The sequence below is a fragment of the Copadichromis virginalis genome, linkage group LG14, assembly GCF_057382275.1.
Source record: "Copadichromis virginalis isolate Kocher_CV1m ecotype Utaka linkage group LG14, C_Virginalis_male_GT1.1, whole genome shotgun sequence".
NCBI lineage: Eukaryota > Metazoa > Chordata > Actinopteri > Cichliformes > Cichlidae > Copadichromis > Copadichromis virginalis.
This window is the reverse complement of record NC_140631.1, coordinates 17,473,689-17,501,214: the sequence shown is the minus strand read 5'-3', so window position 1 is coordinate 17,501,214 and position 27,526 is coordinate 17,473,689. Positions and strand designations below refer to the sequence as shown.

At 40.7% G+C, this 27,526-nt stretch overlaps 1 protein-coding gene across 2 annotated transcripts in view; it reads left to right on the top strand.

The window, feature by feature from the left end:
* kcnab1a (potassium voltage-gated channel subfamily A regulatory beta subunit 1a) overlaps positions 1-27,526 on the top strand; it is a 150,906-nt gene that overhangs the window by 118,792 nt on the left and 4,588 nt on the right. For both annotated transcript variants that reach the window (XM_085429634.1, XM_085429635.1), the window contains exons 3-9: positions 10,556-10,593; positions 17,464-17,543; positions 18,093-18,137; positions 19,599-19,643; positions 20,858-20,901; positions 21,056-21,142; positions 25,771-25,856. In XM_085429634.1, coding sequence (XP_085285760.1) covers positions 10,556-10,593; positions 17,464-17,543; positions 18,093-18,137; positions 19,599-19,643; positions 20,858-20,901; positions 21,056-21,142; positions 25,771-25,856 — 425 coding nt within the window. The remainder of the gene's footprint in view (positions 1-10,555; positions 10,594-17,463; positions 17,544-18,092; positions 18,138-19,598; positions 19,644-20,857; positions 20,902-21,055; positions 21,143-25,770; positions 25,857-27,526) is intronic.

The window sequence follows — 27,526 nt, the reverse complement described above, 5'->3', positions numbered from 1 at the left end:
ATTCTCATGAGTCCTTCTCCACCACTAACATCCTACCAGTTAGAAAGGGAAACTTGGGTTTGTTTAAAGCTAAGGGCCGTGCAAATAAAACTACATATAATGATGAAATGCCTTAATCATCTTTAGTGTACCTATCAGAAACATTTTTGCAGAGGTGAATATAAATTGATGGCATGTGCAACAGGAAAATAGTTTGTAACAGTTTGACAATAGTTAAGGAGTACTGGTGGCTCTTACTCTTAAGGTGGTCAAGCAGCGATCATCAACAAAATCATATCAAAACTCACAGTGTGTTTTCTAGAGTAGTAGTAGATACAAGGTGTGATCGAAAAGTTCTGGGATCAGGTGCATCAAAATCGATCTGTACCTGATTTAAGTTTGGCCGATCTCCCAGTAAATCACGAGCAAGCCTAGCTTTCAGCAGGGCTGCTATTTTCAGCTCATCTGGCTGAAGGAGTGATGACCTCAAGGGTTGCTACTCCTTTAGTCCCGGTCAGATTTTATTGAAACTTGCACACAATGTTCTTCTAATGGTTTTTCATCTAAACTGTGCTCAGATCAAGGTCACATTTTTCATTTTGCAGTCAATAATTTGTGAATTGTGGTGGATTCAGGGCCAGATGAGCTCCTACATCATTAATGTTCCGGTTAGATTGCTTCCTGTCCCATTCTGACCACCGCTGTGCACTCAAAGCTTCAGCAGAGAGCAAACACCTGGCCTGAATTACTCTTGGACATTCATGTCTGGTGATGAAGGCTGCATCTTCATCTGTGAGTGAGCAGCTTTTTTAGCATTTTAAACACACTTTGTAGAGAGTTTTCTTTACCTGCGTTCGTTATGTTTTTGACACACTGATGTTGTTCCTTAACTATTTGTCAGTTGTCCCGACTTCTCATGTTCATAAAAAGTGCTGCCGATCTCAGAGACGTCAAGTCGACCCAATTTGCTTTCTTGATTCCATTTTCCAGCTGTACCTTCACAGCCTAAACTGCACGTCTGGTTCAAGACACTGGCTAATTTTAGCCTTACGATACATGCACCACTTGTGATGCTTGATTGACATGAAACAACACTGAATGAAACAGTTTCTAGGTTATTTGAGACGATTCCACTCAAAATGTACTGTGGGTATTTTTACTTCACTTGGATATTTCCCGATAGAGATCGCAGGAGGAAAGTTTCTCTGTGCTCGTGTCTCGGGTTAATATAGATCCATAAGGCATTAATTTTTCTCATGGACTTTTTTCTCTCCTTTCACCCGAGCTGGTTGAGGCAGACTGCCACCCACCCAGAGTGTGAGGTCTCTGCTTATTACATTTTTTTCTCCCAAACACTTTCTTAAAGGGATCATTAGATTTTAACTAAAGCAATCAAGATGTAATTGAAGACTTTCTGTTTTAATTCAAGGGCTTTAACAAAAGTGTTGCATTAACTGTTTAAGAATTACAGTTAATGCAATAGCAGAAATTCATCAAAGCAGAATTCATCAGTCAGAATCTGATGTTTAAAACAAGCATTAGGTATTCAACTGTTGTAGGTTTAGCTGCTGAGGTTTATCATGTGATGCCACGTGCCCATTAGTCAAGAATGTGGCCAATATGGTGGTTTTTGTCTGTCACTGGATAAAATCTGTCGCAAAGAAGGTTGCTGCATCAAAAACCTCTTAGATCTTGCTTTGGTTGCAGGAAATTGTCATAGTTGTCTGTAGTTTCTCATGTATCTGTAAATACCCACTAATTTTTAGCCCAGCGGTAGTAAAATTTGAGAAAGTTCATTGCAAAGTGGAAGTGGGATAGGTTCACCTTCAGAGTAAAAGTTGCACGTTTGAAACATGTTGGATGAGGCGCTTAGGCACAGCTGTTACATTTTTTTGCTTTTTCTACTTTGCATTGTCTGTTTCACAGTTTCGCTACAGCTCCCAAAGTAGCTGGAGGGTGATTAATTTGGTGGCTGCGACATGCTAGCTACCAATGCAATCACGTGGAGGATTTTGTCAGCCGGCTGGGGAATACTCTTTTTTTCCCCTGGTGTCAAGTGGTTTCCAGATGGTCACAGACGACTCTCTAGGCTTGTGGAACTGGAGCCTCATTCACTTGATCCTACATTGTCGCCATGGTTGTCGTACATTCAAAATGGCAGCTGAGTTAACGTGGCTAGTGGTCACGTTTCTGCAAAACCTCAAACCTTTTGTTGAGCGACAAAAATTACTGCAAAGGCTAAATCAAATGTGTAAGTTTTTGAAGCATCATTAAAAAGTATCTCATGCCATTCATACTGTATATTAAGAGGTGTTTATGTGTAGTATACTATGTATATACTATACAAACATGCACCACCTTTAATTTTAAGGTGACACAGCTTGCTGAATGGATTTCTTAATAAATATGCAGCTGACACAAAATTATTTTCCAGGGACGCCTTTGCGTGCAATGCAGAACTTTTACTTGTGTGGCTGTAAGGTTTGGCTCCTCCTCAGGACGATGCTGAGGGCTGCTGCCTCAGGTGGTTCATGGAAGATTGAGATGTCTGATTCAAACTGGCTGAAATCCACAGTGCAGAAAAGGTCAGCATAATGCTAGCTACCTGCCACACGCTGCGCGCAGGCCAGACATGATGCTGGCAGGGGAGGGGGGGGAAGAGAGACGGCAAAGGGCAGGATGCTAAATTGTGTTTCATTGTCACACTTGATGGTAGAGAAAATAGATGAGGATGTAATGGGTGTACGCTGTGAGAGACTTGTCTGTAGCTATTCTCATAGCTCTACTGTACTGTCAGACCAAAGTTCATCAGAACAAAATATGATGACACACTCAGTCAGTCATGTTAAATCATGGCTGTCAGTTTGCGAAGTTATGACGATGCCATGGGGGATACACAGACTTTTGTGAACATGTGATTTAAGCAGTTGAAAATGTTTTCCCACCTGTTTACTGGCAAATCCTGAGATCTCATCAGTTTTAAACTGTAAATAATCCTGGTTTTCACACTGAGACATTAGATCCATACAGATGAGTTAATCACGTCAGTTTCAGTGATTCAGTGATTTTATCTTTGCTGCACTCTAACCAAGGACCCAGGGCTGCTTTTAAAAGTTAGAAACTGCTCAACTTGGCCAAAAAGAAGTGTGTTTTAGATAAAGCGTCCAAGAGTTATGTAACAATAAAGGAGCAAATTGACCACGGAGTGGCTGACTTCACACTGCAGCTACTGCAAAAATAATGACTGCTGCTGTGTTTAAGATTCAGAGCAACACTGCTGAGGTGCACTTAAACAAAAGAGGAGAAAAGCAACATTTTCGATATATTTAAGGTGTAATTGCAGTACTGCAAATAAAACATAAATAATAAAGTAGAACAATTTCAGTTTCCATTACTAGGATAGATCACTATTATATTCAATTTGCTGAGGTTATTTTTTTCAGATAAACTTTACAATTAATTCAAATATTTGGAAAAAGTGTCATTGTCACCAAAATCAGGTTGTGTTAACGTTTAATGCAGATATTTGATTAAGAACATGATTTTTTTTGTAACTGAGGGATTCGATTAAGAACACTTAGCATAGCTTGTTTCCAAGCTGTTTCCTTGTGCTTACTCAAAATGTAAAAGATAACCTGCACCACAGATGAATTAGCATTCCCAACAAGTCCAATTCCCAGGGACACAGTGCAGTTTGGAGGGAGAGCTGAGAAGACAAGAACGAGGAAAGTCAAGAAAAAAAGAGGAAAACAAACAACATAACTGCTAACTGTCTTTGTTTAGCAGTTTTGCCCTTGCTCTGCCAGTCTCCATCGCTCACTGTCTTTATCTCTGTGGACCGCGCTTCTTCCCTCCTCATCTCCAATCCTTTCTCCATCCAAACTCTATTTTAACACTAGAAGGATGTAGAAGGATGAAATCTGGAGTGTGCAGTGAGAGCGTTTAATGACATGTGCGTATGTTTCTGTGCAAATCTTTTAGGCACTTTTTAATCCAAAATGTGACAAATGAAATGTTAGCTCATCCGGACAATGAGCTAATGAGCATGGTAAGGTGTCCACATTTCTGTCTACAGTTGTCAAGAAATAACTACATAACATTATAACATTATGACCACAGACAGGTGAAGGGAATGACACTGATTGTATCTCCATCATAGCACCTGTTAGTGGCTGGGCTATATTATGGAGCAAGGGAACATCTTGTCCTCAAAGTTGTGTTGGAAGCAGTAAAAATGGACGAGCACACGGATTTGAGCGAGTTTGACAAAAGGCCATATTGTGATGGCTAGATGACTGGGTCGACTGGGTCAGCGCATCTCCAAACTGCAGCTCTTGTGGGGGATTACTGGTCTGCAGTGGTCAGCATCTATCAAAAGCGGTCAAAGGAAGAACCGTGGTGAACCAGCAACAGGGTCACGGGTGGCCAAGGTTAATTGATCTGCATGGTGAGCAAAGGCTGGCCCGTGTGGTCAGATCCAACAGACGAGCTGCTGTAGCTCACATTGCCAAAAAGGTTTATGCTAATTCTGATGGAAAGGTGTCAGAATGCACAGTCTGTCGCTGTTTGTTGTGCATGCGGCTGCATAGCCACAGAGCATTCAGAGTGCCCATGCTGACATCTGTTCAGCACTGGATCATGAAACAGTGGAAGAAGTTGGCCTGGTTTGATGAACCATGTTTTCTTTCACATCACTTGAATAGCTGGGTGAGTGTTACCTCTTCCCAGAGCTCAGTCCAATCCATGGAGGCCCCACCTCGCAGCTTAAAGGACCTGCTGCTGACATCATCCTGATACCACAGCACACCTTCAGAGGAATGGAGTCCACGACTCGACGGGTCAGGGCTGTTTTGGCAAGTGCAAAGATTTGAACAAGTTTGTTTCACAGCACTTTACTGATAAGTGCAAGATTTAAAAGTGCCTTAAAAGTACTCCACGGTATTGGTCATCATAAAATATATTTGGATCTTAGATATACTTAATCATTAAAAATAATTATTCTCTCAGAACACTCATAAAAGGCATAAAGGTTCATGATTTGGATTTTCATGAAGACAGGAAACTCCAGTTATTTAGAAATTGTTCTGCAGTCCTCAGTTTAAGTTTGCTCAGTCTAGCTGACACACACTAGTGTGCAGGGACATTTCTGTTGCAGTCCTATTCAAGTTCTAAAGAACTGAATTGAAACTCCTTCACAGCACGAGTATGCAGAAGCTCTGTGCCTGTGCAGTTACAGCAGGCAGTGCAATGATCACACCACCAAACAAAGCTCACTTTGCAGTGTTTTCAGATTAATCTGTCTTTTAACGACGTGCAAACAAGTGGGAAAAAACTGTTTATTAATCCAACACTACTCAGCGAGTTCTGCCTCCTATTTTTCCTGGCAGCCTTCCACAATAAGAAACTGTTTACACACTCTCACTGAAGCTGACAGTTAAATATAATCTGTTTATTAGTATCTGAAGCTCAGTTTAATCAGTTATTTCCATCCCACTAACAATTAATCAACCTCTTCCACATTCAGTCAAAGCCTAATGTCATGTTAGCTCAATTTATTTTCATATGAAACTGAAAAAGTCACAGACCGTGTAACGACTGTCTGCAAATGTAAAAACCTCTCACCAGTTAATGGAAAATGAATAGATTTTTAAAAAAAGGTGATTATCACAAGTGAGAGACCTGGAGGGTGGATTAACTGATAGGTGATTAGTGAATTCATCGCGTCCTCTCAGTGTTGGCTGTCTGCTGCTGCAGATAAACCATTATCTCTTCAGTCAGTGAGAAAGCTAACAGAGTGCCTATAGGGGTCTGCAGTGGCCTCACTATGCTGTCAACACACACTGGCTCCAGCAGTGCTGATTGGTTGTGGAACATGGAAAACAGAGTGTTTGTGGAAACCTATTTTTAGTTGCTGACAAAACCAAAAATAAAGTCGATGCAGAATTCATGATCAGCATTATTTGAGTCTTCAGCACTTCTGTGTGAACCCAAAAACTTTGTAATCTGTCATCTCGCTCATAGCACACAATCCAGGACCTTTTTTTCCCCTTTAAAGCCTGCTCCACTGATGCGGCACAATTGATTGATGAATTCTTAAAATGGCTCTCCTGGAAAATCCTGCAGTGTTTAAGACAGGAAGAGGTCGGACCTCTGTGTGCGTGTCGCCGTGTCGCCGAGATTAACAGATTAACTTTGACTTGTACTTTCATGCAATTCAATGAAAATGATCACCTTTATTAGTTCAGCCTCAGTAATCAGTCATACTTCGCCATGCAACACTTAAAGTTTCCTCCTACTTTTCACTCAAGTCCTCTGTGGCTGTAATCTTGGTCTTCAGGTAGTGATATAACCACTGCCAACAAACTGCATCTGATGATCTGAGCTGGCTCTTGCTGATCATCTTAGGAACAAGAGATGAGGCAGTTTATGACAAATGCCTTTTTTTAAGTTCCTGTATTTCTAGAATTTATATATATATACTTTCTTATGTTGTTGGCTTGTTCACTACCTGTGAGCCACACTGTAGCCAAAAGAGTAGACAAGGTAGAAATAGATATGGATTTAACAGGAGACGAAGGATGAAAATCAATAAAACTTGTGCAGGAGACAAAGGCATAAAACTGGAATGAAAATAGGTCCAAAGGAGTCTGTGTGTGTGCATGTGTGTGTGTGTGTGTGTGTGTGTGTGTGTGTGTGTGTGTGTGTGTGCGTGTGTGCGTGTGCGTGTGTGTGAGAGAGAGAGAGAATGAGTTTTTCTTTGTGTTTGTGTGTATGTATTATAAAAATAAAAGGCACCATACAAGGTATAAAATACAGGTCAAAATACCAAAAAACATGCATATCTAGCTATGCATAAATATGCATATGCCTCAGTATGGAGGTTCATATCCATACATAAATATGGTTATTAACTGATTTTAGACATTTAAATAGCCCCACAGTGTGTTGTTGGAAGGACCAGGGGATTTTTGTTAGTTTAATATACTCACTTCAAACTTTCAGTACCTTTGCTGATTCAGCCTTTCCATTTGCAGCCAGAAAGGTTCAAAATACTGAAAAGAAGAGTGAAGAGGTCGGTTTAAGTGAGACAGAGAAATGCTTCATCTAAATTTGTGCCATCCATCACACTGCCAGGCACCGGACTTGGGTCCACTTCTGAGAAATTTAGGTTAAAAGGACTCACACAAAGCTCTTTCCACAAAGCTGCTTATATTCTCATCATATTCCTCCCCTTTAACTTCTTCTTGCGATCGTATTGGTTTATTTTGGTTTTACTTCACCTGCTTTTTGAAAACAAATTCTAATCTGATAGAAAAGGTCGAGGAAGCCGAAATGAGAAAGGCATTTAGACTTATGTCTGTTCCATTATTATAAATGTTACCGATTTGTTTCTTGATGTGAACAGTTTTTAGGTTTAGAAAAAGGCTCTGCAAGGTTATCAGGTTTATTATTGTTGCATAGCAACATCAAGTGACTCTTCCAGCACTTTCCACTGGCAGCTGCAAGAAAAAAAAAGAGGAAAAAAAAAAGAAAGCTTGTCTTTTTTCAGGGCTTTAATTTCCATCAAACAGAAACGTCAGCTGGATCTCGGAGAGCAGTGGCCTTGACACTAGAGCTCCGCAGGGTTTTCATCCCACGCTGAGCCTCAGACACAGAGCCCAGAGCAGCCACTGGACATCGTCAGCTGTGATTACATTTCCACCATGCTGGAGACAGCTTTAAGGGATGATTGAGCCCACACACACACAGACACACACAACGTCCAAATGTCGACACGGATATTACAACACACAGCGGCGAACTTTATGCGCACGTGTTGATAAGAAATGACCCGCGCTGTACATACACTGTATAATAAGGATTAGCCCTCATGACTGCACCGCAGGTACACTCGAGGCGTATGGAAGCTGCCATGGTAACATGTGTTAAGGAAGTCTAAAGGCAGCTTTTTCCCACCCGCCGCTGGCGTCACTTCACCCAGGCTCCACCTCTGCTTAAAAAACTTTTGATGATGATGTATGTTTAAACCCCATCTTTTTTTTAGCTCCTTATTAAATCAGTTTCATTATGCACCAAAAAGATCCAATACATCCTCCGGGGGTCATCTGTAAGTTAAACCTCAGTGGAGTTGATGCTGCTGCAATGTATGAAATAATGAGCTGTAGGATATCAAAAGCATCCTGCCTGTTGGGAATGAAGAGTTTCTTCTCATTTCCCGACGCTTTCTCTGAGGTTTATAAATAGTTTCATGACAGCCGAGCTGCTGAGGTCAACAAGGCCTGAAGAAGAAAGACTGCGTGTTCACTTGGTGTGAAATTGGGACCACTAGAGCACGGAGTGGGCAAGAGAATGACGATATAATACATTTAATAAAAAAGAGAGCAGAAATAGGTGGAGACTAGCATGGCCCGGAGGTAATTAACAAATATCCTAAGAAAGAGAGTGATCGGTTGGCTAGTTGGTTGGAGGGGTTGCTTTATTAGCCTCATCACTATTGGAAATGAATACTGAGAGAAAGATAGAAGGACACACCATGTTCTCTGTGACTTACTGAAAGCAATGTTTGTACTAAAAATGATCAAAATGTATAGGTCAGTACATGAAATTCACGTGATCCAAATAAAATGTTTATATGTGTTACAAAAAGAGATCAGTGAGTATGAATAGATTAATAAAATATAACTGATGCTTGTGAAATGTGTTATGTTCTGGATCAGTATTGGCACTGAAATCGTCCTCTGTGAAGCCCATTGTAAAACTGAAGTACATAGTTGGACTGTGTAGGTCCAGGTGTTTTCAGTCCCATTGTCACAGGTGTATAAAGACAAGCGTGTAGCCATGCAGTCAAGGCTTTGTGAAAGAATCAGTCCTCCTAAAGATCTCACTGAATTCAAGCGTGGAGATGTAATCGGATGCCACTGTTGCAGCAAATCAGTTTACGAAATGTCTCGGTCTCCTTCAGAGAAGCTGGATGAGGTGGCTAGGGATAGAGTGGTCTGGGTTTCTCTCCTTAGACTGCTGCTGCCCGATGGATGGATGGATGGTTGGTTGGTTGGTTGGTTGGATAAATAACTTTAGGAACTACAGTAACTTAGCCATGGAGTGCTAGACCCTGTAAAGGTAGAGAGTGAGGTTGTGGAGAGGTGCACAGTGAATGAAAGTGACCAATGTTCTGCTGGCTCAGGAACTGCAGAGCTCTAAATCTCCTCTGGCATTAACATCAGTACAAAAACTGTACACAAGGAGCTTCGTGGCATGGATTTGTCATACTTTTACTCAAATAGTGTATGAATAAAAGTATTACCAGTGGAAAAGTTTGGGGAGTGGGGGATGGGGTTCAGGATTATTATTTCTCTTAAATTTCTGAATATTTTAAAGATGTTATGTACAATAGAAGATAGCAAAAATGTGACCTTCTGTTTAACTGTCTGAACACATTGTCTTTCATAAAGTGGTAAACTTTCTTCAGCCTTTCTTAATGCCCTTGTGATACAGTTGCATTAGGTGACTGTAGCTGCTTGTAGGGTGATTGTGGCGCAGGAGTAGAGCTAGACAGAAAGCTCACTGATGCAGTAAAAAGTGTATGAATGTGTGAATGAGACAGGTTGTATAAAGTGCGTTGAGTGCTAAGGTAGACTAGAAAAGTGCTATTTATGAACCTGTCAATTTACGATTTGGTGACCACGAAAAAACATAATTAGTTATGAAATGTTCCACCAGGGCTTTCTGGTGTTTAGGCTGAAATTGCGATGTTTATTCATGCATGGAATTCAACACATTTTGAAAAAGCAACAGAAGACTGGCAAAGTTGTGCAATGCCTAATCACCATTTTATCCGACACGGTCCATTTTTGGAAGTTTCCTTTAGCTCAATTTAGGAAAAAATATGTGATGACAGTTTCCATGGACCTGCTGCCAAACTTCACAGGTGAACTGCCTCATATCTTGTCAGGCAGCCCAGATTTTCTTGCAACTACCAAAATACACATAAGCCTTTCTGCATTAACAGGTGAGCAGCAGACACTTTACTGATATAGAAAGGTGTTCCTGTCTCTCTGTCTGTCTGGCAGAGTGGGACCCTTTCAGATAGCTAAAACTGTTTTCACTCAATCTGAATAGAAAGCTATGTGCATAATTCCCTGAGGGAATGTGCTGAGGATTTAGTGTCTCCTCTGGTTGTGGCGGCTCAGCCTTTTGTCTGGCTTATCGGTATTGTCTGCGGGACAATCGGGACTGTGGCGTCATTATTCTCACATTCACAAGCACATGAGGACAGGGGATGCAAGGTCTTCCAAATATGCACGGCCGTAGCAAACGAACAGTCATCAGTAAAGACAGAGAGGGCTAACAGGGGCTCACACTAGGTGATACTTCAGTACTGAGCAGCAGCTCTAAACAGGACAGATTTTTCTCTTGGGAACTTGACAGCCTCCCTCGAATGGTGTCACAGCCCCGGGATTAGTTCTGTTTACTTCACGATATCAAACAAACACACACACACTGACACAGACAGAGAGGGCTGACAGTAAAGAAATGTTCCCTAACGATGAAATGTCTCTGCCTCTCTTCCCTCCAGGTACATGGGTGACATTTGGAGGACAGATAACAGACGAGGTATGAAACACTTTCCTTTATTTTACATGTCTACTTGATGTCAGTGCAGTCTGCGCATTGATTACACTGATGTACAGTGTATGGCACATTAGACTGGTTGGTGTGGCTTCTTTTTTTACCTATTAAATAATGACACAACTTTTTTGCCTGTCAAATGTTTAAATGCAATTAAATATGCTATATAGAGAAAGCTGCCTTACTTATGGATGAAACAGCAAAAAAGGGTCCAAGTGCACTGATATAGGAAACTGATGAGCCATAATAGACAATGTAGCTTAAAATTACACTCACATCACTGCCCACTCGCCATAAAAAAGGAATGAATTCAAAACTGAATTCCCTTTGAAAATTACCAACAAAGTCAAAAAAGGCTGCAGGCCAAGACAAGTTGGCAGCATTCGAGGTAGAGTGGTCATCCGTAGCCATTTCTGTTCTCCGCTGTTTTATTTCTTGTTTAAAAAAGAAAAAGATGCAATCTTTTTTGGGGGGGTTTGAATCAGAGTAAATACAGATTGACACTGTAAATGATCCACGGCAGAGGAAACGACATGTCCATGTTTTGCAGCGTACTTTATTAACACACGGTTGCTGTACAAACGCAGTCGGCTGCAGCTCCGCAGCTCACAACCCGACACATACTAACAACAACCATTACAGCAGGACCCAGTACAGACTTAAAGTCGGCGAGGCGTGATTGCGGATGCCGCTCAGGTGCGTCCGCCTCCCCTGCAGACCACGCCCCGCCACTGACACTTCCAGTTATTCTTTTTCCTGTGTCGTATTTATTTGAAAGTCTGTAGGATCCTGAAGCAGGTGCAGCTGTGTAGTCCTCCAGGAAGGTTAATTCTTCTAACTACAATCCATCAAACAAAATACAAAGGAGCAAAAACATAATCTGGTGAAGGGATTTTCCATTCTGTACAACAGTTAGAGTCATAAGTTCACCAAAGAACTGTTACTGTGGGACATCTGGCAGGACTGCTTTTTTCTGACTGAGTGGTGTCACAGTTAACCTTCAGCACACCATACTGACAGAGCCCTCTAACACCCACAGGCTCAATTACTCCACAGTTTCACTTTGTATTGCTTTATTCCTTTAAAGTCACAGCCTTCACCGATACCTCAGGTTCGATGAGTCGCGTTGTTTGGTTGGAACGCAACACTTTGGTCCACACAGGACAGAAAAGGTCAGCATGATGGCTACGTGTGCACACCGAATTCTCCTTTGCACTTATGCTGATGAACTCTAACGTGCTCTGATGTTGCCCCTGGGGTCCCGGTCTTGGTCACCGCACATACGCACATATGCACACATGCACACACTTAAATTGACACAGAAGAGAACAGCGCTCACCCAGGGGTACGCAGAAGCACCAAGCTTATGTAAGAGTATTATTTTTCTTTCCTTAGGGTTGCTGGCGTTGACTTACTTGGTACCCTCACTCAAAGCTTAGCACCCTTTCCCCCTTCCATTATCCTGAACGTCCGCAGTTCTGTGTCAGTAGCATCACTCAGACTCTTCAGGCTGTGACAGCTGGGAGCGTTATGATAAATTCTGGCTGGCTCGTGTGAACGTGGTTTTAAATTTTTAAATCTTCTCTGTAAAGTGATCTATGGTAGGAACAACCAGAAAAAGAAGCTGGTAGGGCAGACAGAGGGTCTCGATGGACATGCAAAAGCAAGAAAACTATCATTACATGCAGTGCTGGTAGGTTAACCAGTCCTCCAGTGCCCTGTTCAATGTCATTGTCATCAAGTCTGCCCTAAATTGCTAAAACGTCCTCAGCAGGGTTCAGCGTCCCTGTCCTCATTAAGAAATGCACAACAACTGTAGCACACAAACGGAGATAAAAATGCATAAAACACTAATATTTTCCCTTTATTTGTATTCAGAATAATCGTGTAATAACATTATTGATATAGATTTTCTAACGCTGGGCAATTTTTGGAGAGCGCGTCTTATCAAAGCGCCTCATCCTCGTCTTAACGATAACACATTCCCAGACAGGCAGGAAGTTCGTGGCGCTGATATTGCTTACTCATTCAAAAAGGGCAAAAGTGGATCCATAAATCATAAAGTGAATTTGAAGACGACGTCTCTTGTTCGTGTCAACGTCGATGCAGTGAGTTTGAAAGGGGAGGAGGCAGCGCAGTCATAAAATCCTCGCTCAAGGTTGTGTGGGTTGTATGTGGGAAGCTGCTGCGGCCTTGATTCTGAGGTTGTGTGGAAATAAAAAAATAAGTCAATTTTTTTTCTTATTATATTCCCTCCGTCTGTGGAAATCCAATTGTCTTCCACCTTTTGTGCGCCTGAAGAAAAAAAAAAGGGGTAAAAAGGAGGAGAGAAGCCTGAAGCCACCCATGTGTTCCTGCAACTTCACAGTGACTCAGTGTTTGACTACAGGAGGAGGTTTTTATTTTATAGACGTGCTGCTTCTGCAGTTTCTGCCTGTTTGTTTTTTTAAAGCATCCCATCATTTGAAGGCCCTCACTCATATTCAGTTCATCTGAAATGCCCAGAAGTCAAAGCAGAAGTGAGTAAGCAGTGATGCTTCAACACCACTGCAAACTTTCTGACTTCACAAATGTCACTTTGGCAGCGACTGGCCTGTTAGCATGTTGTGAGACTTGTCATGAATAAGCAGCCACCCTGAAACTATCGCTCATGTTCTGGTTTAATTCAGTCTGTCCTTGTAACGCTCTCTTCTGCATGTTTCAAACTCTACCAGCAAATAAATGTCAGCTTTAAGTTGTCATCACTTTTAAGTTATGCAGTCCATCTATTAGCTTCTTACTTACCTCATCCTTCATCCTGTAGCTGTTATCTTACCTAAGACCTCCATTCATTCACTTTATTGAAAATGACTCTCCGGTGTGGCCAACAGTTCTGGCATGAGGTTGCTTCCCTGTTTGCACTCAGCAGAGACCAATAAGGGAAAGAACATGCTTTTCATATTCTTTGTAATCCCTCTTCCCCAAATCTTTCTCTCCTTAAGTGACATCTCCTTTCTCTAACCTCTCCATTATCCAGCTCCATCTTTTTATTCTGCTCTGTTTGTCTGATGGCAGTCCAGGGCTCGGAGACTGAATGAGCCATTTTGAAATGTGGACACTGTTATGTCCTTCCTTTATTTCCTTTCCTGGCTGTTCACTGAACCTTATCTGAAAGCACTGGATTTGCATCTGATGCATTTCTTTAAAAGAAGAAAAACAAAAACAAGAAAAAATTAAATATATGAATATATTGTATTGATGTTGGTTATACTAGGCTGAGAAAAAAAACACTTATAAAATTACTTTTCAGATAGGGAACAGAACAAAATGCTGTTTGCTGTAAAGAATCATTAAAGACTGGATATAAAAGATGGGCATGGCTCCAGTTGTGGTTATTCCAACTTTTCCTCTTTCTGAGATGATTTTCTTAACTTAATATTCTTAAAATATTATTTTATTAAAAAAAAATTAATTGAACTTTAAAATGCTACACAGGATTTTTCAAAATAAAGTGCTCTGCTACTAGAAAGAGGTGCAAATAAGAAATAAATGGAAATAAATTTTACCCGATGGTGGTTCTGAATATTTTACCTAAACAAACAGAAGCAAATGCAACACATTTATGTAACAGAACAAATTTCAGACTCGTTTTGACCAGTAATGAGACAACGACCTTCGTTTTCTAAAAATGCTTTGATCCTGTCAGTGCTTATACCGAGGCTCACACCAAGTGAAGGAAACTGTTTCCAGGGCCTACTCCGTGGATCGGCTTCCTCCGAGGCGTGGACGTCTATCAGCAGAGAATGTACCTTCACCTATCAGCAGAGAATGTCCCTTAGTCTGTAACACAGTCAAATATATTCTCAAGTAATATTCAAGCATGCCATTCAGCGTGTTAGTACGAGCAGCTCGGGAGCAGCTTGGGAGAACAAGAAAACAGAGACTGCTTTAGATTGTCTTCCCAAAGTGACTCAACTTTATTCACAAGTACAACAGTTTATATAGAGGGTAAAATTCATGAGACAGCAGATTATCAGTTTAAACCAGTACAGACCAAGATAAGGGAGCGTCTTCCTGCCCTTGGGTGAAGAAGCATCCTTTGTGTAGTTTATTAGTTCAGCTACAATTGTGATTATCTCAGCGACATATTTTCAAGGCACAAAACGAAGAGTTCTTACATTAGTGAAATCTGAAACAAACCATTTGGCCTTCAACAGGCGTCTAAAAGATTAAGAAACGAATGTAGCTGAGGGAGTGATCTCTGTGGTATTTCAACCTTGTACCAGCCTGTGATTCTCACACATCAATTCTTGGGTCAAAGAGAAAAATAACTAAAACAAAAGGGGCCTTATTGAATGACAGAGTTTTCCTGCATAATGTCACTATAAAACAATATCCAGTAAATGCTCCCATGGTACTAAAATACCTAACACCAAGGCTCCTGGCTTTTGGTTGTCTCTGAACTCTTGTTGGGTTTAGCTTTAGCTACTTTTTCCCCTTTTAGCGTCTTTAAAATGTCTCTATTTACCCAGATGAGGGGATTAGGTGTCTGGTTAGGTTTGTCATTATAAACATTTTCACGCTAACACTTTTTTATCTCAACTCAGAGTGAAGAGCTTTTGTGCTAACAACATATTAGCATATAGCCGTGAGTGTGAACTGGGCCGATTAACAATCAGTCAGTCTCAGACCTCGGCAGGTAGATCGGGGCGCCTTCAGTGCCTCCTGAATTTTTTTGATTTCTCTGTCAGGTCCACTTGTCACTCTAAAGCTGGTGACGTCCAAAATGCTGATCTTGAATCAATAAACTAAATGACTGTTGTCATGGTAGTACGTGTGTCTTTTAAATACAGTCTGTAGGGTGCACCAATCTGAAACACTGGATTCGTTTTTTTCAGTCATGGCATAACATCATTCATGTATGGATAACTGGACAGATAACTGAGAGAAAAGATTACAGGATTTGATTTCCTCTCTGCTGGTATAAAGGCCAAAGATGACTCGCCCAGGTGGTTCTGAAAGTGTTTGCCACTGCAAGACTAGAATAAAGAGGCAGCAGCTGCACAATTCTTCTGATTCGTTGTAGTTTTAGCAGCTAAAACTACTCAGTATTATGTTGGCAGGAGATGGAGAATGCCTCTCTCTTTTCCTGCTGTAGAGGAACACCACTTGGATTCCTGCTTTGCTGCTACAAGTAAAAATGCCATTTTAAGACTTTCCACAGCTGGCAATTTCTCCATTGAGAACAGGTGCTGCTGTTTCAACAGGTGATGCTACATTATCGCACCAAGAATCCTTTCTGGGGCTTGCGGTTAACTTTAAAAATGGATTTTAAAGTATAAATGACTGTTTTCAGCTTTGCCTCCGAGCAAAAAGCCCATGTGGGAGCTGCTGTAGCTACAACATCTTAAATCAGTTTACAAACGCACTTTTTATTGACTTTTATTTTGCTTCCTTTTGGTCCTTTTCCATTTTTTACGACTTTTGTTTCTTTTTGTGTGTGTTGTCCTTCATTTTATTGCCGTTCTATATTGCATTACGTTACACAGGGGATGTGCCTTCAGCATGTTCATCAAAGGAATGTTAGTTACTAATAGATACTAATAAAATCAAATTTACTATCACTGTATCACACAGAGGCTAGGAATGCTATCCCGCTTCATGCTAGTTGCAAAGTGATGGTTGAGGAAGGCTGAAAACATTTCTCAGAGGAGACGTTATCTCATTCTTCTAGAAGCAACGCCTCCACTGTCTGCCATCACACACACACAAAAACCCACACATACTGTACATGCATTCGCACAAACTCACGCACTTCACGCAGACACCTGAACACAAACACAACACAGCACACCCTTGTGTCACTACAGAACTCCACAGGGAAATGACAGTAAATTCACTTAAAGTCCTCCATGTAATAAAAGTCACCTCAGGGAAATTGGATCTCAGTTAGATGATTTATGGTCACCACGCCTGCAAATTAAAAAAAAAAAAGCCACACACAAACACACACACACTGGCACAAAGCATGAATTAACTAAAGAGAAAAGAGCTGATACGGCCGTGAAGTCGAATGATTTTTCACAGCTAATTACACTGCGGCCCTACTTACTCAATAAAATATGAATATGAACAAACTTCCAGCGTAGCTACACACGAGTACAGTTCTGCTTGATCAAAATGGAAACGTTCACAGTCGTTCTGAACCAACAGGTGAAGCATGAATATAAAGGTGAGCGTCACTGAGGTGGTTCACTGTCACATGAGGTTCACGTAAATCTGATAACACCAAGCTTACTGACCAGCCAAGAGGCAGTCTGGCTTCTGAAGGTATTTGACTGCCATTTCTGCTCCTCTGGACGCTCTCTGTGCCTCACTTCAGCTCAGCTTTTCTTTTGTTAATATCATACTAGCCATTTTGTATGCTCTCTAAACCAGATTATGTGTTATTAAATCGCTCTCGAGATGGCGTGGTCTTTTATATTTGATATATTGAAATACGCCATTGCCTGTAACGTGCTGCGTAAAACTCATTTGCAGTTAAATAATACTCCGAGGAAGCCCTCTGGCTGTAATTCCTCAGCAGTGATTCCTAGATGAAATGCGAAGCTGCACGGGCTGATGATGTGTGTCATGTTTTCCTACTATGAAAGAGATTTGGGTAAATCTTGGACACTGTATCCGTGGAAACACATGAATATTTAAAAGGAAGATATTGATATGCAGACATAATGCGGCTCCCTCGCGGCCGATTCATCAGTAGGCGCCTGAAGAGGGAAAAAATTTTTTCTTTTTGGTAAAATAAAAACTGCAAACTAACCTTTCTGTATCCTCTCTTTTTTTTTCATGTGTGTGCTCGATCTGACCGCTTGCCAGGTTGCAGAGCAGCTAATGACGATTGCCTACGAGAGTGGAGTCAACTTGTTTGACACAGCTGAGGTGTACGCGGGCGGCAGGTGGGTGATACGCAGACCAGTGTTTTTGTGTAATGGGCTGCAGATGTCCGGCCTCGCTGTCACCAAAGTGCTCTTACTATAATATTCTCTAAACTGTTAGAAACTATGTCACGTTTAGTGTGATTATTCATGAGCTTAAAAGAAGTCCAGACATCATTCATTCAAAATTGTAGGTTTCTGTTCAGGATTGTAGCAATGTTTTGAAATTTCTTGCATGTGTCTGTTCTTTGCTTTTCTCAACCACTGCTACCGTCTCATCTGTGAGGTCTTTTTATTTGTGACCTCACAGATGAAAGTGTATGTCAGAGACCTCGTAATGCAACAGCAAGCACTGCAGTTCCAATAAAAAGACTTCTACTTGCAGGAAGTAGTATAATAAGTTTTTGAAGACCCTTTTATTACGCCGTCCAACTGCCTGGTTCATAAACAACCGGTTTGCATGCGGGCCTCTTTTGTTCCTCACTGTACTGTGGGCCGATACTGTGGAAGGAATGTTTATGATTTCAAAGTGCGATTTAATAACAACGCTTCGTTTATATTGCCTCGCAGGGCCGAAATCATTCTAGGAAACATCATCAAGAAGAAATGCTGGAGGTAATGGTGACATTAAAACGTATGATTGCTCCAATACTTCTGCCTGAGAGAGAAACATGGAGAAGGATGATCTGTGTGTGTGTGTGTGTGTGTGTGTGTGTGTGTGTGTGTGTGTGTGTGTGTGTGTGTGTGTGTGTGTGTGTGTGTGTGTGTGTGTGTTGCAGATGAAAGATGCATGAAACTGTGTTTTGTTTTTTCTTTTTTCTTTTACAGTGAGGAATTGTGTTTTGTCTCAAAGGAAAAAAAGGAAAAAATAACTTTTATTAGTATTAATTCCTGCCTTATCATCATAGTTTTGTTTTTCTTTTATTAAATGAAGTTAAATGTCTAGTTCATGGACAATACAGACACAATACAGCAGCGCGAAATAGCTTCCACATGAAAGTCTGCCTGCAGGCATTTTTTCCACAAATTTAAATATTATTTTTATGGACTTATTTAAACATGCTCATTTTTTTATTATTGATCGGCTCTGTAGGAGACGGGGAGAAGAGGAGTTACAGTAACATCAAAGGAAGCTCAAATATTGCACATTTATATGTCTGAGTACAAAAGAAGCTGCACAAAAAGTCGCATTTTCAGATCATAGTGATGCGATACTGTGGGATCACCGCCTGACGTGTTTGATATGAAGCCATAAGCTTAACTGAATTTGTTTTAGAACAACAGCATGTGATAAGTGATGGAGTCTCCATGCAACAATAACGCTTGCCACTCTATTAAATGAAGCTATGGAAACATGTATTTGCTAATCATTAGGTGGATTAGGCAGATCAGTGGCATGCACTGAGCTGCCTACACCAGTCTGTGAGTGCTGTCATGACAAATGGAAAGAACAAGCGCTCTACTTTACACTTCTTGGTCATATGTTGAGAATTCAGTGCCGGTAGCACTGAATAATAATTATAAAGAGCTGCAGGGCATTTATTGATTTGTCCCATGTGACTAAAGTCTGCAAACACTCTCACAGCTCCTGCATTTAATTTGCAACTCTAATGCAGTGAAACCAGAAATCGTGTTTGCTTTTGCTGCCATGTGAGATGCTGTAGAGTTTAATGATTTCACACAGCGCCAGATGTGAAATGACAAGGATGTCATCAAAACTCTTAAGCAAGACGGGCGTAGCATTTTCCCACCTGTTGCGTGGATAGCTCATTAGTCCGACAGTGTGACTAAACATTGAGGAACAACAAGACTGTGCTTTTGAATAAACAACTTAGCAAGGAGGGATGAATTAAAAATGGGAAAATAGCTGTAACAGACATAGTAATGAGGAAAGCTGCAATGTAATTAGTCTTTTTTATAATACAGAGAAAACCCCAACAATCAGATGACCCCTATGAACAAGCACTGGTCACATGGGAAGGAAAAACTCCCTTTTAACAGGAAGAAACGTCACATTATTACAATACAGCACATTGCACTAAATTTGCCTTATCCCGCTTTCTCTTTGCTTTCTAGGAGATCCAGCTTGGTCATTACAACTAAACTGTACTGGGGAGGAAAGTAAGTAAGAAACCCTGCAAACTCTTCACTTCCATGATATGAACTGTAATATTTTTTTAGGTTGTGTTGCTCACAAATTCTCAGTAATGTATTATCTGTTTGCAAAAAAACCCCTTGCATTGCACTTCTTTCATGTGAAACATTTGCAAAGCTCTTTTTAAATCCTGCATTGTTTACACGAAGGTTGGTATCCGTCTTCTTCTTCTTCCTTTTCCTGTGTTACAACAGAAATAAAATACAAATAAAATAAAAATATGTCCTTGTGCATCTGCGCTTGCAATACAAGCAAAACAGGGACCATCTGACAGAAAGATAGCAGTATTTGAAGATACCTCGAGGATCTTGGGGTAAATTTGCAAACGTGAAACGATTTTTTTCTGGGTCACAGAAATAAAATATTCACAAAACTCATACAAAAAAACCCACCTAACCACCTAACTTTGTTCAGATAAATAACAATAAAGCATGTATTTTAGTTAAGTCACTCAATATCATACAAAAGACAATATTTTCTCCTTTTGTCTCTGCTACATTTATCATTTTATATCCTTAATGTCTTTCAAAGCATTCAAACTTTTGCCTCTCTGCACCAAAGAAAGTTTCCTCGTGTTTTCGTGTGTCCATTAATCTCCGTTAACAACCTGAATGGCAACATGTCACGTAAAGTAACAACCAATGGGAGAACCTTCTTCTGAGACTGCAGAGAGAGAGAGGAGAGGCGATAAAGAAATCTACTTTATAGCACACACATCCAAAACACACACACACACACACAGAAAAGAAAGAGAAAGTCTGTCAAGCTCCAAGCCAGAGGCTGCCCAACTGGGTCTTGTGATAAGGAAGAGGTTATTCTCTAGTTTTCAAGCATTTCCTCCAAACGCAGAGTCTGTGCTACGTCTCTCTCCTGCAGAGTCTGGATGCATAATGATGCTGAACAGCTGAGCGTGCGCTGACCTATTTACTTTAAAGAGCCTGAAATGTACATTTGGAGCTCGTGTTTTTTGGTCGCCCAGCGGGGTTCAAAAGTAACTTAAATTGACTTTAAGTCTGCAAAGTAAAACCAGTTTGAATTCCCACAATTTCTGGAACTTTTAGAAAAAAAATCTTATTCAGTTTTTTAAGATAAAAAAGAAGTGAAGCTGTTTTTTAATTAAGTTAATTTAATTAAGTGCAGTTTATGATTGATGTGATATGTATGTGTTTTATTCGATCAGAGCAGAGACAGAGAGAGGGTTGTCAAGGAAACACATTATTGAAGGTGAGACATGCAAATTTAACATCTCCAAAGATGACAAACTTTTTTCTTAAAGAGTGAAATTGTTTAAAATGACATCACAGTAACATGTTATAAGGTAAAAGTCTTTCAGTTCATTAACCTTTGAGTGTCCTTTGCCCTCGTGTGTGTGTGTCAGGTCTGAAAGGCTCTCTACAAAGGATGCAGCTGGAGTATGTGGACGTAGTTTTTGCTAATCGCCCAGATAGCAATACTCCCATGGAGGGTGAGTCAGTGTATCAAGATTTCCAACAACATCCAGTTATGAAACTAATCAAATCAGCTGGTTCACAGTGTCTGACTTTCAGCAAATGGAACTTTTGCTGTTATTGTGATCGTTTGTAAGATTCATGAAATAGTTGCGTAGTTGCTCCACAGAATCATGTATTTACACTTGCAGAAAAATGTGTTAGCTTACCAGTATCACAGCTGAGAACTGTATATAAAAATAATCAAGTATTTGTGAGTAATTATGTCTTTTCAAAAATAATTGTGATTTTTGACTATAGAGAAGCTGTCGATGAAATCCAGTGTGCAGAAAGCTATTTTCTGTTTGCAAGACAAATTCAGGAAAACCTCAGAATATCTTGTCTAATCTGAAACACTGTATTCATTTATCACGAGTGTTTGTACAGTGTCTCTGATAAAGAACATATTTACCTAGTGGTGTTAGAGCTACTTATTATTTCTATTATATTGAACTAGAAATGTAAGACTAGTTTTACTCTTGGAAAATCTGTTCTTTAGTATCGCTAAAGTGAGGCAGGCAGTTCTGCATAATTCATTATCAAGAAGTTTCTTATTAACATACATATTAGTAGTCCAGTGGTTCCTCATTAATCATTATAAATTGATTGGGTACTATTGCTTACTGAGGTAGAGCCTCTTAACAGTGGTTTCTTTCAGTAGCTTTTTAATTAGTGCTTCTAAGCAGTCGGTAGAGCTGCTTTCTTTTATATGAACTGTGCTCTGGTTAATATTACATTTTAATATTCCAGTACAAATCTGTGTGACACTGACATGAATGACAGTTCATTTAACAGTATTAAAGCAAAATGCTCTTTAAACATTGCATAAGTGAGCTTGTAATAGCAATAGTGTGGTTTACACTAGTCAGGTCCTGCTGGAGACACAAATCCCCTTTGGGGTTGGATCAGGAGGGACGTCCAGCTCAAGAACTGCAAAATCAAACATGCAGAGCTACCCGGTGTGGTAACCTGTTATGAAAGGGGAGTGGTCAAAAGTAACTTATAGGGCATCTTTCTCACAAAATTAACGATCCCTATGCAGGCAGTAACCCAAGCTGCCCCGCTAAATATCTCAGTGAATGCTAATAAGTGGCTATAAATGAATTTATGTAGAAGTAAGTGTAAAGATGAATTTGAAAAAAAAAAAGACATTGCACAATTAAAAAAACAAAGTATTTTATTCAGGTAATTATCAAATATATATTGAATTAATCTGATTTAATTTCTGTGTTGCGGTGTCTGCCTCTCTCCTCTGCTCTCTGTTTCACTGCGCATGTTTCTTCACTGTGCTCGGCTTCTTCTTTTAGAACGCACACACACACACACGCACACACACACGCACGCACACACACACACACGCACGCACGCACGCACGCACACACACACACACACACGCACACACACACGCGCACACACACACACACACACACACACACACACACACACACACACACACACACACACACAGTGAATCAGAGAGCAGGTTGTAGCTGGATGTTTTTTGTCGGTTCTTTTGTGCTTAAGCTTGTCTATTCCTTTATCTTAAGATAAGATAAGATAAGATAACTCTTTATTGTCATTGCACAGTCATACATAGTACAGTAGTACAATGAAATTGGAAAAACTGTCCTACGTCGGCACTACATATAACACAACACGACACGATATGACACATCACAACGTAACAAACAACACAACACAGTATATTAACTTAGTATAAAAAAGAAGAATAAGTGTATGTGTATTGCACACTGTTATTATTGCACATTAATTATTATTGCACCTTGTTATAAATATAAATATTATTGTTATCGTTTTAAACATTGTTACCTCCCCCTAAAAAGTCCAGGGAGGTATCCAGTCAGGTCAGCTATTTACATTGATCAGGGCTATTGCCCTGTTGTAAAAGCTGTCCTTGAGTCTATTTGTTCGGGACCTCAGCAGCCTGAACCTCCTGCCAGACGGCAGCAGCTTAAACACCCGGTGTCCTGGGTGTGTGCAGTCCCGTAGGATGCTGCGTGCCCTCTTGAGACAGCGAGTGCTGTACAGGTCCTTCAGGGAGGGAAGAGGATGTCCAATGATTTTTTGGGCCGTGTTGATGACCCTCTGGAGTGCCTTTCTGTGTGCTGTGGTGCAGCTGGAGAACCACACACCGATGCAATATGTCAGCACACTTTCAATGGAGCTGTTTAGGATCTGCTCCTGTACACACTTATTTTCTTTTGCCTGGTGCCCTCACTGTTCTCTTCTTATTTAATTCCTTCAGCTTTTAGATGTTTTTCATGCTTGTTGATGCACGCTTTCTTGTTTTTCATGCTTCCCCAGACTTGTTTTGCTCTCTGTTGTGCTATGCCGCCCCGAAATAGATGCAGGTTGCATTTAAATATGAACGCAGCATGATGCTACGTAAATACAGAGCAAGGACGACAGGAGGGAAGGGCGAAGAGAGGAAGACAACAATAACAAACGAAAGGAAAGAAAGCGAATTGTTGTCTTGTCTTAATCCTGTGTTATTTCCCCTGGCAGCATACTATTGAGTAAGACGTCTGTGCTTCAGGTTAATTATTACTCGGTGCAGGGAAAAACAAAAACCTTCATTACAAGTCTTCTTGGTTTGTCTTGATTATATACTTTTGGTGCATGTTGACTTCTACTAACGCGCCATCTTTACTAGCCTCGTTTTTTCTTTTCTCTCTGGGAGTTCTTAAACTTTCTCGCCCCGCATAATCAGTTATCTTGCCAAGTATCGGTTGTGCAGAGTGAAAAACAAGAGTCCTGCCACAGTGAATGATTGCACTATAATTGGAGTGAACACAGGGCGATGATGAACAACCTTAATGACAGTCCTAATCTCAGTTTTTGTTGGCCCCGACTGCCGTTGGCTCTCACAGTCAGCAGCGTTGGAGCTAATTGCACCATTAAAAATGCAGTAGCTTGAATGTGATCAGAAGGGCTTTAGTATGTGAGCTTGTTAGTTTGTCCCCGGAGTCGTCAAGGAGGGGTGATGAGCCGTCAACAGGTAAGAAAGACTTGAGGAGGCGGGCGGCCTTGTGAGGGTTTAATATATTTATTTATTTATTTTCGATTAGGTCATGACAGAAACTGGAACAACGTGAAGAAGAAGCTTCTTTCAAGGCCGTTTCTCTCAAATGTTGCCTTTTTATTTTCTTAGTCTTTTAGTTTTTGACTGGTTTTAGTCTTCAATCTTTTATTCATCAACTTTTCTGGCATTGTCTTTTCATGTAGCTCGGCTATTGCTGGCTAAAAATATTTTTGCCAAGCTCTAGGTGTTTCGCATCAATCCTCTGATAATGTTCTGACTATGTTATCGTCATATTCTGTTGAGAAAATGTTTGACATGTCCCTGTCCATCTGCTGTGTTATTCTGGTTTTACTGCACTGTATGTGGCTGAATCTTAGGGGTCACCATAGTTTAGATCTGTCCTCTGCTTCTTCCTCATTTACACCACCCACCTGCGAGCCACGACCACATCATAGTTTTCTTTGTCTTTACTTTGATCCGCTTGTTCTGCAGCTCTGTGTTAGTCCTTGTTTTAATATTTACCAAACCTCTTCTCTGCATAAGTCCAAGCCAGCACAGTCTCACCTCTCTACTTTTTCCCTGAACTCTCTGATCCAAGTTGCGTCTCTGTGATGCGTTGAGTCCTAATAATCCATCTTTCCATCTGCCTCCAGCTCCGCCTCCTCTCTTTTCATCTGCAACATTATCTCCAACCTATATGCAGCGAGGGCTTAATGTAACTGAACAATGATTTTTGTAATGTAAACCACCACAGTGGGTTTAAACCAGTGCAGACTTTAAGCTTTAAATCAACTGATTTGACAAAAGTATCCCAATTAACCTTTTCGGAATTACAGCCATTTTTATACATTGTCCTTCATTTCCAGAGGCTCAAAAGTAATTGGACATGGCCGGATGTGGCCCGTTCTCTTCTTATTTCATGACAAATCAGGTAGAGTAAAGATCTGGAGTTGTTTGCAAGTGTTGGTAGCTTGATATCACTTGCTAGTCTCCAATTCTACAATCACAATAGGCCTTCATGAGGATGCAATCACTTAAAAGAAGGCCAGTTTAGACTTTGCCAGCAAACATCTAAAAGAGTCTGAACAGCTCCGGAAATAACAAAAGTATTTGGGCAGATGAAACCAAGATGAACTTTTTCCAGAAGGATGGGAAGAAAAAGAAAAAGTTAATAAACTGAAGAAAACCACATCATCTGTCAAACATGGTAGAGGAAATGTTATAACTAGGGCGTGTGTGACTTACAGTAGAACCGGGTGATTATTTATTTAGTATTTACTGGTGATATGACTGCTGATAGAAGCAGCAGGATGAATTATGAAGTGCAGTCTTGGATTGTTTTATTTAAAATCCACTAGCAGTGCAATAAAGTGGCAAAATTACAAAATAGTGTCTTTGTACTCTTGCACTCGTCTCTCACTAGAAATCACAAGCATCTATAAATATTACTGATGATGCTTCTCAGCGAGCAACACCGAAATGCAAACGGTGACGTAAACACGCACAATTTGTTCACTGTCGATCCAGCTGACTGATACCTGTCATAACTGCATTTATCCGCAGAGATTGTTCGAGCCATGACCTATGTGATAAACCAAGGCATGGCCATGTACTGGGGGACGTCTCGGTGGACGGCCATGGAGATCATGGTAAGCAGCAAACAGCTTTGAGTATAAGAAATGAAGAAGAATGAAAACGTCCAAATAAATGTTTCCTTTACACATTTGGTAACCGACTACAGATTGTATATAAATGGTGGATATAGTATCTGGCGTGAACAGTCAAGCCAATGCAGATGTGCCTTTCCAGTGACCAGCATATTCACAGTATTGAAAATGAATGAGTAATTACAGAGCTGATAATTGGAGGGAAGTCGGGGGGAGAAAGTAGTGACTGTAAAAGACTGAGAGTGAAAAGAGGCTTTTTCAGTAAGTGGCACAGGCACAGCGGCTTCTTCTGGCTTTTGTTTTGTTTTCCTGTCAGAGATAATCCACTTCCTGTTTCAACCACTGGTGCATTAATGAATATATACATGAGGCAGAGAGTTATGAAGTGAACACATGCCTGAAGTGACACTCAAGGACGTAGCATCCATCCCCTCTTATCTCTCTTGGTCTCTTTATCACCCTCCTCCTCCCTCTAAGCACACTGCAATGTGTTGACATTCTCCCTCTCTGGCTGTGAAAAAGAAGCAGAACAACGGGCCCAGATGAACACTGTGTAATTTAGATAGCATCGCTAATGAAGGTGGCTTTGATTCTCAGCAGTACAGCATGCGCACGCAGTTACATGCATGGACGCGCACACAGTCTGGAGGCACATGTCATGGGTTGCAGCGCAGAAGGGCAACTGGTAATTTGTAAGTTGAGTGATGGCAGTGATATTATCCGTGCATCACACAGAATACACTCCCACTTCGACTGTGCTCTCATCCTGACATGTGTTGCACAGCAGGAAACCCACTAAATTAAAGGGTATTTAAAGAAGCAACAATGGCGCTGTTTTTCTCCGAGTAGGTGTGTGTGTGTGTGTGACTCCTCTGGCATTTGCCTTTAAAGGATCCGTGGAGAAAATAGATAAGGAAATTTGAACATGGTGCCTCCGAGTTGTGATATGAAATATTGATTTGCTGACTTACTGAGAGGCATGCATTTGAATTTGTGCCACGCTCCCACAAGCTGATTAACAACCCCTCCCTCTCTCATTTCTTCCCCGAGTTTATCCCAAACCTCTGTGCTTACGTACCAAATAGCTATATAGTAGGGGTGCAACGATACACAAAATTCACGGTTCGGTTCGGTTCGATACTTTGGTGTCACGGTTCGATATTTTTTCGATACAAAAAAATGTTCATGCATTTTTAATTTGTCATTTATTAAAATTATAAATATATATTTTAACTCAAAAGTACAGTTTTTAAATTTAACCCTAACCCTTGTGCGCGTTTTTTATTTTGACAGCGAATGCGCACCTGCGGACCACTTATGTGCAGCCCTGGTTATTTAGCTCGTCATATCGCAGCCACAGAAATTCTTTTGTCCATGAAACCATAAAGCTGCACTTTCTTTTTGCCTTATAGTCTGATTTGTCATAACTTTTCCGTTTTGTGGTAAGCTTTTCTTTGGCTGTCACTTCTTCACCCTGACCTGTCTTATTTGGCTCAGCAGAACTAAAATATATATCTGTCTGTGAAGGTTCTCAGTCATCCAGGTCATCGTAGTCAAATATAAATCCTGCTGCTTTTACACACGCACTCACATAAGCTCAGCGATTCTCTGCGCGATCAACCTCTCACATGTTTAAGCTTGCTGCGGGAGAT